The sequence below is a fragment of the Triticum urartu genome, chromosome 3, assembly GCF_003073215.2.
Source record: "Triticum urartu cultivar G1812 chromosome 3, Tu2.1, whole genome shotgun sequence".
Taxonomy (NCBI): domain Eukaryota; kingdom Viridiplantae; phylum Streptophyta; class Magnoliopsida; order Poales; family Poaceae; genus Triticum; species Triticum urartu.
In genome coordinates, this window is record NC_053024.1 from 710,037,486 (window position 1) to 710,046,640 (window position 9,155).

The following is a 9,155-nucleotide window of genomic DNA, read 5'->3' on the forward strand; positions in this document are numbered from 1 at the left end:
AAAAGTTTGGGACTTTCAAAATTATTCATGTTTCCAAGAATATTCAGTAATTTGTATATTTTTTAAAGTAATTTTTTTACCAATCTGACATTGGAGTATGATCTTAAATCTTTGAGTTGGCCATTAGTTGGTAGGACTCGTGTCTTCGAGTAGCTAGCAGCACGTAGTCGGGTCTTTGAGGTTAAGATTTTGATCCTTCAACTCATCATTTTTTTGGATTTTTTCGCGCCTTACAAACATAGGTCGTTTTCGAGCCTACCAGTGTGTTGGCCCATACACGAACTGATGTATGTCTCACGCGCTATTTTATGTAACTAGCTTCATATAGTAGCCCCTGCGCAGTTGGTCCAAGAAAAAAATTGTTTCATTGCACAGGCAATATTGAGCCTTAGCCGCACTCCCCTACTGGGTCGTTCGTGGGAGAATTTTTTTCTTGGGCCAATAAAAGAGAATATGTTGGTTTGGCTCGAATAAAAAAATAGTGGGCACATTAGTGCTAAAATAATCAAAAAATAAACCCTAATAAAGAAGGGACAATGTTGTATGGTTATGCGCTAAATATGCTAATGAAATGGGATTTATGCGCTACAATTAGTAATCCATCCGATTATACAATCGTAAGACAGAGTGGTCAAAAACACCCGTGCCCTGAAGGTCACCGCATAGCTACCAAATGAGGAGGCAGATACAACCCCGAGACAGAGGCAGACCTAGACGAAAAAAAGGCACGAGCTGGATGGTTGCCGCCACTCCAACTAACCCCGCCAATATCAAGATCTCACGGGACAAACATGACCCGCGAGAAGACCACAACTCCTCTCTATCACACCGTTATGGAGATCGTTTTGGTGGACAAATCAATTATCTCTCACATTGCTTCTCGCAAAGAAATAGCTCTCCTGTTGCAACGCACGGACATATGTGTTGGAAATATTAGTACTTTTCCGATTAGACTTATCCATGAGTAAACAGTAAGCATGGCATAAAAGGTATGCATCTCATAGCAATACCTAAGCATACTAGCACGTACAGAACATAGAATCGAACCTTCTATGAGCAGCACATATACGGCTAGTATAAGTATGAGTAAACAAGGGATGAACAGATCATACCCTCCGGTTGGCCAGACCAACGCGGCGGCTGCAGCAGCAGCCTCGGCATCGTCTGTGGCCTTCTTCTTAGCGGCGGCGGCGTCGGCCATGGTGTCGATGCAGAGGAAGTAGTGGAAGAAGAGGCAAACAGAGTTGGGGACGGATCGGGAGCAGTCGCGTCGAGACGCTTCCCAGAAATCTTATTGTCGTTCTCCCGGGCAGGATCTCGAACGACAAGGTTCCGAAGGCACCTGCTCTCCCGACCAGCCGTGCACGCGGTCGTCGGGATGGGATCGCCGAAGGCAGCACAGAGTGAGGAACAGTAGATGACGGCTAGGTCAAGCGAGAGGGAGTGAGTGAACCGAACTAGGTTACTTCACTGGCCAGAGCCTTCTTAGATCGAGTCGGCCCACTCCCGGCAAGGGAGTCGTTGTTCCCGGCAAGCGTCGCACGAATCACGGTAACGAGGGTCCCGGCAAGGGGTCGACGAATCCCGGCAACGCAAGTGAGACCACAGTCCAACATCTTGGACAGTGGCCCACATGTTAGCGACTCGTTAATTAATCCCTAATTAATTAATTCATTCCTGAGCGGCAAAAATAAGCTTCGGCTCGGCTTATTACCACAACCCGCAACCCAAGGCGGGGCGGGGCGAGGTGGACGGCGAAGGAGGTCAAGCCGGAGCCTTCACTCACTCAGCTTGGGTCAGCACCGTATCTCTAATTGGCGGCGCGCGTGTACCACTCCTCTTCCCAAGCTCCCAATGGCAAGTGGTAGAGCAGCCCTTATAAAGAGGTCTCAACTCTCCTCAACTAGTAAGGTGGGACTAAACTTTCCATCACCTGCCATCTCATACATGGGCCTCAAGATTAACAAGGGATTAGTGTTTTATATGAGCCTAAGCCCATCCATAATCCAACAACATGTACTAGTATATATAAGAAAGATATATGGCGGAAAGGATCCTACAGAGAGATCGATGGATTCCGATTCTGTTGCCGGCCGAAAAGATCCTACAGGGCAATCGGGGGATTCTGATTCTGATGCTACTGTGGTACGTGGTATTCTTGTGTGAACAGTTATTGAGTACTATTAGCAGATTCATGTGTTAGCTCATTCATTGTTGCATGACTGCATTTCTTGCATGTCCCTTCCATGTTTACCACACATATATGCCGAGTCATGATATTAATCTGTGAACCATTTTAAGAATATATTCCATGTTAAGGCAACTCTAACCGATCCCCTATCCAGTCGCAAGCAGAAGGGAGTATATTTAGCTTTTTTCTCCTCTAAACCGCACCTAACCGATCCCTTATTACCATTAGTGGAGTAAATTTTTTGCTTGAACCCCAATCTTGTCGTTATATTTACTCCGGCTCGCGGCGGCCGAGTAAAAGATCGCCATTCTCTCTTCCTCTCCCCTGCCTCCTCTTCTCCCCCTCGCCCCGTCGCTGGCGTGACCCCGGCCCCGATCTGCCGCCCTCCCTCCTTCCGATGGCCGGATGTGGTGGCCACCGGTCCCCTCCGTCGATCCGCAGCGCGGATCCGTGCCGCCACGCCCGTGGGTCATCGTCCGCGGGCGCTTCCTCGAGCCGCCGCCGGTCCCCTTCGTCGACCTACAATGCGGATCCGTGCCGCCACGCCCTCGGGTCATCGTCCGCGGGCGCTTCCTCGAGCTGCCGCTGGTCCCCTCCGTCGATCCCCAGCGCGGATCTGTGCTGCCACGCCCACGGGTCATCAACCGTGGGCGCTTCCTCGAGCCGCCACCGGTCCCCTCCATCGATCCGCGGCACAGATCCGCGCCGCCACACCGACGGGTCATCATCCGCGGGCGCTTCCTCGAGCTGCCACCGCTCAGCCGATCCGAGTAGTACTAGTAACAGATCCTACAAAGCTCATTCATTGTTGCATGACTGCATTTGCATGTCTCTTCCATGTTTATCACACATATATGCCGACTCATGGTATTTATTTGTGAACCTTTTTAAGAATACTTTCCATGTTAACCCACCAGCTAGGATTCTATGTGTCATCTGTGTCTTCGCCCCAGGGCTGGGCACCCAAAGCACGAGCGGGCATTTTCGATAGTTGTTATCCCAACTATCCTTGCCAGACCTGATACATTACATATCAGGAAAGGCCTATAGTCATTCAGTGCTGCGTGTGCAGGCAGTTTTATGGTAATATACTATGATCGTACTCTATCCGTACAAGATAGTACTTGTTGGTTGCCGATCATCTCACTGAACCATACTTCAGAGATCGAATATGCTGTGCCTCTCCCTATTTGAGAAGGGAACTTCACCCATTTCGTTGACCTTTAATTTGAACCACACTTGCCCTCGCCAGTAAATATTTCATGTTATTCATGATCAGTATATTCAACATAACTCGTGTTTTACCAGTTTCAATCAACTTGCGTCTGAACTATAAATCTGTTTACTGAATCACATATATTGTTTCTCTTGTTTTTGCATAGTGAAAATGGATGGGAACAACAGAGGAGGTGGACATTATGAAGCATTGAAGAGCTACAATCTGGGCGAAACGTTTGGTGCAGGCACATTTGGAAAAGTGATGATTGCAGAGCATAAGCTTACAGGACACAAAGTTGCTATAAAGATTCTGAACCGTCGTAAAATGAAAACTCTGGAAATGGAAGAGAAAGGTATGCCTCCTTCTCCTTGTACAATAGTCTAGGATACATTCGACTTGCTTGTTCAGGATTTCGAGTTATCTGCTTTCAGAGTGCTGGTCAGACTTGTGGGTGTGTTCCTAATTCCCACTTAATCAATTAGTCAAGATAATGTACATTAGTATAGGATACATTCGGCTTTGGTTAAGAAGAAAGTTCAGCTTGTGTTGTTGCTGCGAGTTAGTAGAATTTGCATACGCATTTTGGTCATAGGCTCAATGTCTAACACTTTACCTCTATTGTTTTCTCATATCTTATTTCCAGCAAATAGAGAAATCAAGATATTGAGGTTCTTCATTGACTTTATACACCCTCATATCATCCGGATTTATGAGGTCATTGAGACACCGAAGGATATATTTGTTGTGATGGAATATTGCCAGAATGGTGACCTATTGGACTACATTGTTATGAAAAGGCGGTTACAGGAAGATGAGGCCCGTCGAATCTTCCAGCAGGTGCCTATTCTGCTCTTGCCATGTAGGAACACATTTTTTGGCAATAACAATATGTTGAGCTTCCTATTTCGACCATCAAATGTATGGACATGCTTGCTAGTTGTTGACCTTCCTCATGTGTTTACTGTGCAAATCACGATCAATTTGCTTGGTTTGCATTCATTGACTAAGTTTTACCGATAATTTGTTGCTCGATGACATTTTTTGCGAGGGGCCGGAAAAACACGGTTTACAGAAAATGTCAGACTATATTATATTTAAGCTCGTTAGTTTTTGTCGATTCTTTGTTTTGTTTTTGTATCATTTGGCATCTTCATCTTTTCATGCCTTGGTTATCTTAGTATCACTAATTAAATCAATTTTTGTTTAAATGGCGTCTTATTCTTCATGCCTTGATTGTCTTAATATCAGTGCTTAAATTAAATTGTCCTTTAAAACATAAAGAGATGGTATATCCCTTCTGAAGGCAAATATGTAATTTGAAGGGTTCTTTCGGATTCACTGAATGCATGTTGAGGTTTTGTCTCAATAGTTTTTTCAATTAACTTTTTGTTAAACAGATTATATCGGGTGTTGAATACTGCCACACAAACATGGTTGTTCATCGTGATCTAAAGCCAGAAAACCTGTTACTTGATTCCAAATATAATGTGAAACTTGCTGACTTTGGGTTAAGCAATGTGATGCATGATGGCCATTTTTTGAAGACTAGCTGCGGGAGTCTAAACTATGCCGCACCAGAGGTATTCACTTATTTTATTATTTGAGTCCTTATCCTCATGCTTCTTCTCACGCATCGTCTTGGTTAATAACTTTAATGAGTGTTTCTGCATAGGTTATCTCAGGTGAATTGTACGCTGGACCTGAGGTTGATGTTTGGAGTTGTGGGGTGATACTTTATGCTCTTCTTTGTGGTGCTGTTCCATTTGATGATGAAAACATTCCCAAATTGGTCGATAAGATAAAGGTGTGACAGAACATTTGTAGATTAAGTTGGATCTGACAAGTGTTTACCTTTTTTCCGGAAATCAACAAATTCATGTAGATTAGTTGGACTTTAGAATTCATTTTTTCATGAGATTTGACTCCCCCGTATTTGGTGTTCCAGGGAGGTTTCTACATCCTTCCAAATCATTTATCTGATCTTGCAAAGGATTTGATCCCAAGAATGCTTATTGTTGATCCCATGAAGAGAATCACAATCTGTGAAATTCGAGACCACCCGTGGTTTCAGAATCGCCTTCCTTGCTACCTGGCAGTGCCTCCACCAAACATAGCACAGCAAGCCAAAATGGTACCCCATCTATTTCACATTTCAAGCGACTATCATATCTGCACAGTAAAACTTTTCACCCTTTATCCACTAATATATACAGGATTTTGGATGGATGATAGGAAAATTAAGAATACTTTTGTCGTGAAATGCTCTCTTTTATGGCTATAATATCAATGTAATATTTGCAAAGAAAAGATAATAAGAAATCAATGGCCATAGTTGTGCCCTTGGTTTCGGGAAGGTATCACGTCAAGTCTCCATGTAATGCTGCTCTTTATTTATCAAAAAAATCATTTATTATCAAGCATTCAAATGCCGTTTCTATGGCAATGATATGCTGATTTGCTAGACGTTCATTTCAGGAGATTGACGAAGATACACTTCAAGATGTTGCCAATCTGGGATATGATAAAGATCATGTGTGTGAATCATTGTGCAATAGGATGAAAAATAAGGTACATTCAAACGAAAATCAGTGGTTCAGTCCTTTCTGTTTTCATAACTGACTTTATACTATATGTTTCCAGGAAACTGTTGCATATTACTTGCTCTTGGACAATCGGTTCTGGGCTACTAGTGGCTATTTGGGGGCTCACTATCAACAAGAAATGGTTAGTCCACATTTGCACCATCTATGACCTATTTAATGCACTAAAGGTTTAAGCACTATTAACTTTATGAATGGATGGCTCTCTAGGATATGATTTTTAATCAGTTTACTCTATCGGAATCAGCAAGCCCAAGTACCAAGAATTATCTTCCAGGAAGTAATGATTCTCATGGCGGTGGCTTGTGGCCATATTACAGCGTTGAAAGAAAATGGGCTCTTGGGCTCCAGGTCTTGCAAACTGTCCACTTTACTTTGCTTTGTTTTGCACATTCAGCTGTTGAGCTAATGCATCACTTATCCAGCAGTCTCGAGCTCAACCTCGCGCGATATTGATTGAGGTTCTAAAGGCACTTAAGGTATTAAATGTCCGTTGAAAAAAGAATGTGGACTACAACATGAAATGCAGGTGGTGCCCTGGGTTTCCTCATGTCAGTGATATGTTGTTAGATGCCAACCACAGCTTTGTTGATGACTCTACTATCATGGATAATGGTGATGTTAATAGGAGGCTACCTGTTGTGATCAAGTTTGAAATTCAGGTCTGCAACACCTTCTACTACTAAAGTATTTTTTTGCAATAACAAAAAAAGGGATTTTCTACTCAATATCGCCTTCACAGTGGCGTCACTAGATAAAATAACGATTTTGCTGGAGCCAATATATTTGATTCATAATTCTTACCAAGTGACCATTATTATGTCTTGCATGTGTCTGCTATTACCAACAACTATTGTCGACTGACTCATGCAAGTTGGTAGAAATAACTTCCCATGTTTTAAAGCTGCACAGTGTTGGTGTTAGAAATTACAATTCGCCGGCATGGTACTGTATATACTGTGTATTTGGTTCTAACTTTAATTTATTTTTTCTCCAGCTTTACAAGACCAGGGATGACAAGTACCTGCTAGATATGCAGAGAGTTACTGGACCTCAGCTCCTCTTCCTAGAATTTTGTGCGGCCTTCCTTACCAACCTTAGGGTTCTATAGCTGGTGCCTGTTCTGGTTGAGTGGTGAATAGCAAAACATATGACTGTCCCATGTGGTGTGGTTCATGGTCGCAATGGTGAATAAGTGATGGTGTGCAAGTATGTAGGTTATGTGTTTCATCTTCGGTTTACCCTGTCCCTGACAGAGAACCGCGTTTGTTTGAGTGACTAGTCCTGTGTCAAGCACCAAAAAGGTTAAGTGGTTGTTATAAATAAGACTTATGTATGGTAAATAGGTTGTGGTGAACCTTTTCTGATTCTGCAAGCTGCGCCACGTACTGCTGGTGGTGATGCGACAGCACAAGCTTTTGTGATATTATTGCATGATATGGTTTCTATTTGCCTTGCTGTTGAATATGGTGATGCTGTGTGCATCTACAATGCAATGTGTGACGGCATGCGTGCGTCACGGCCATAGACGTGGAAGCGCCTGGCTGCCACGGGGGCCAACCATGCGATGGCGGGTGTGCGAGGTGGCGACATCTTCGTTTGGTGGCGCCATGGCGGTGCTCTAGAGCTCAGCTGTGGTGCGGCGGCCGCGACGTCATTTTTCTCGGGTGGTTGTGTGCGGGCTGTCCTTGACCATATCCAGAAGGATCTAGTGCCAGTGTGCCGTATGCGTATGGGCCGAGGGCGACGAGGGTCACGGGCATCTGGCTCCGGCATGGCCGTCGGCTAGTGCAGTGGGCAATGTGGTAGTGGCGGACTAGCGGTGGTTGGTGTGTGCATAGGACAGCGAGGTCTATCTCTCACCATGTGGATGGTGCGGGCTGCAGGGTGGCTAGGGTTGGGATTGGCGGCTTCCTACATGGCTTCTGGGCGGGTGAAGTTGTGGTGTGGTGGCGGTGGTGCCTTCCCGGTGGCACCGCGTTGGCGGTGACGATCTTCTCCCGCGGGCGCATGGCTGACGGGTGTGGTAGGTTTCCATGGCGGTGATGGAGCAGGTCGCGGGGAGCCGAATGAGGTGGGTGCTTGGCGGCCTACGGTAACGGCTACCCCCTGGTGGTTGGAGGCACCGGATATGATGGGGGTCCCCTATATGGATCTTGATTGGCCAGATTTGATGTCCGACACCCACCCCTCTCGGTAGTGCTGGTTGGTAGATGGCCGCATGCTATGTTGGCTACTGGTGCTGGGGGTTGGACTTCCCCCCCCCCCCCCCACCCGCTGAGGCTAGTTTCTCCTTGCACGTGCCCTGGTCACTCATTGCTCATGTTAAGGCAGTGTCTCGTGGATTGGTTAGGACGGCGACTACGTGTTACGACGTTGATGATGAGTTTGTCTGAGGATTTCATGACAGCGGCACTAGATGGCAGGCTACACCTACACAGATGGCTTTCCGTCAGGCTCCATGAGTGACGGCTTCACTTCTTGGTTGTGTAGGAGGTAAGGGATGTAGGGACGGGAAGCTCTGGCCTGCTTCAGTAGTGCCTAGATCTAATGAGGATGTGTTTGCCCTTGTTTGGTGATGACCGGGGCGCCTCCAGGTGGCTCTGGTGAGTTTTTGAGTGAAATTTCGTGTTTGGAGCCAGCCATGGCGGCGCCCATGGGTGTCGTTCTCTTCCTAAATACATCATCTTGGGCCTCGTCCCTATGCCATGGATCAGGCTGGCGTGATTTCTATTTTTGTTTCCTTTTTTCGTTTCTTTATTTCTTTTGTTTCTTTCCTCATTTTATAAAATGTTTCAAATTTCAGTAACTGTTTGAGATTGAAAAATGAATTAGAAAAAATATTCCAAAATCCAAAGATCTTCATGAATTCGAAAAAATGTTCCAATTTTTTTAAAAAATATTAACAAATTTTAAATAATACTAACTGGGTATTAAAACAAAGTACACTAAATATTAGCAAAACTGCTCGTGTGTAATAAGAAATAATCAATAGATATTCCACAAATATTTAGTATACGTTTATTGAATATTGAAGAATTATTCAAAATGTATTAAAAATTTCACCGTGTAATAAAAAAAACAAAAATTTGTTTGAAATATGATTTTTTTAAAAACTATTTTCTAAAAACATGAATATCTTTAG

General features: G+C 44.5%; 1 protein-coding gene across 1 annotated transcript; it reads left to right on the forward strand.

Annotated features, from left to right (window-relative positions):
* The first annotated feature begins 2,476 nt into the window (after positions 1–2,476).
* On the forward strand, positions 2,477–7,353 carry LOC125549327 (carbon catabolite-derepressing protein kinase-like). Its single transcript, XM_048712765.1, has 11 exons — positions 2,477–2,970; positions 3,574–3,762; positions 4,054–4,247; positions 4,808–4,990; positions 5,083–5,214; positions 5,356–5,541; positions 5,886–5,978; positions 6,051–6,134; positions 6,221–6,361; positions 6,439–6,672; positions 7,008–7,353. The coding sequence occupies exons 1-10, from the start codon at positions 2,589–2,591 to the stop codon at positions 6,505–6,507; spliced, it is 1,653 nt and encodes a 550-aa protein (XP_048568722.1). The 5' UTR covers positions 2,477–2,588; the 3' UTR covers positions 6,508–6,672; positions 7,008–7,353.
* Positions 7,354–9,155: the final 1,802 nt, after the last annotated feature.

Coding starts and splice junctions, on each gene's coding strand:
- LOC125549327 (XM_048712765.1), top strand. CDS start 2,589: ATGGCCGGATGTGGTGGCCACCGGTCCCCTCCGTCGATCCGCAGCGCG. Junction 3,763..4,053: donor TCTGGAAATGGAAGAGAAAG/GTATGCCTCCTT, acceptor TCTTATTTCCAG/CAAATAGAGAAATCAAGATA. Junction 4,248..4,807: donor CCCGTCGAATCTTCCAGCAG/GTGCCTATTCTG, acceptor TTTGTTAAACAG/ATTATATCGGGTGTTGAATA.